Source organism: Lepidothrix coronata, unplaced genomic scaffold, assembly GCF_001604755.1.
Source record: "Lepidothrix coronata isolate B3197 unplaced genomic scaffold, Lepidothrix_coronata-1.0 Scaffold4536, whole genome shotgun sequence".
In the NCBI taxonomy this organism is placed as follows: domain Eukaryota; kingdom Metazoa; phylum Chordata; class Aves; order Passeriformes; family Pipridae; genus Lepidothrix; species Lepidothrix coronata.
The window spans coordinates 1-973 of NW_016694716.1; the positions used below are offsets into that span (position 1 = coordinate 1).

General features: G+C 73.8%; 1 protein-coding gene across 1 annotated transcript; it reads right to left on the minus strand.

Annotated features, from left to right (window-relative positions):
* Positions 1-2: 2 nt before the first annotated feature.
* On the minus strand, positions 3-781 carry TMEM223 (transmembrane protein 223). The gene is made up of 2 exons (XM_017803813.1): positions 517-781; positions 3-301 (listed from the first exon to the last, which is right to left on the minus strand). Exons 1-2 carry the CDS (start codon positions 767-769, stop codon positions 3-5), a joined length of 552 nt encoding a protein of 183 aa, XP_017659302.1. The 5' UTR covers positions 770-781.
* Positions 782-973: the final 192 nt, after the last annotated feature.

The window sequence follows — 973 nt, forward strand, 5'->3', positions numbered from 1 at the left end:
CCCTAGAACTTGCGGTAGGCGCCCACGGTGAGGTCGAAGAGCCGGGGGTCCCCGACGACCCCCCTCTTGTCGAGCAGGAAGAAGAAGGGGCGGCCCCGGACGCGGACGGGCACGGCGGCCGCCGCCTCGGCGCGGTGGGCGCGGGCGGACACGTCCCGCAGCGGCACCGTGAGGGTCGCGCCGCGCCCCCAGCCCAGCGGGCCGTAGGTCTGGAGGGTCACCTGGGAGCCCCCCCGGAGCAGCGTCACCCGGCGAACGGCCCGCAGCGGGAACAGGCAGCCCGCGGCCACGGTCAGAGAGCCTGGGGGGACACAGGGGGGACGGGGGTCACCGCTTCCCCGAGCCCCGGTCCCCTCCTCCCTTTGAGCCCGGTTTGGCTCCCCCGGCTCCGCTCTGACCCCGATCCCGCTTCCCCGGGCTCGGTTTAAGCCCCGTCTAAACCCGGTCCCCTTCCCCTGACCTCGGTCGGAGCCCGACCCCGGCCCCGTTCCGGCGCCGCCCCCGCCCCGCCGGTACCGATGGTGAGACAGGACGCCGTGAACCCGAAGCGCCACTTGTTGTCGCGGGGCCGCAGCGGGTCCTGGGGTTCGTCGGGGCCGGGGCCGGGCTGGGGCCGCAGCACCGTGAAGGCGAGGTGGGCCAGGTAGGCCCAGAAGAGCCCCTGGCTCGCGCAGAACAGCCCCGCGAGGCGGAAGAAGCGGCTGCGGTCGTGGCTGAAGAGAACCACGTCCCGCGGCACCGCCGCCTCCAGCGCCACCCGCGCCGCCATCGCGGCCCCGCCGCTTCCGGGGGACAGGGCAGGCACTTCCGGGGCACAGCCCTCATACTTCCGGACCGCACCGCTTGAACGTCCGGGTCACGAACGGTCTCAGCCAATCAGCTGCGACCTCCTCCCGCCTCAGCCAATCCGGCGACACGAAAGGGATCAGCCAATCGGCTGTGCCGCCGCTCCCGGTTTAGCCAATCAGCGCCC

Coding starts and splice junctions, on each gene's coding strand:
- TMEM223 (XM_017803813.1), bottom strand. CDS start 769: ATGGCGGCGCGGGTGGCGCTGGAGGCGGCGGTGCCGCGGGACGTGGTT. Junction 302..516: donor GGCGTCCTGTCTCACCATCG/GTACCGGCGGGG, acceptor GTGTCCCCCCAG/GCTCTCTGACCGTGGCCGCG.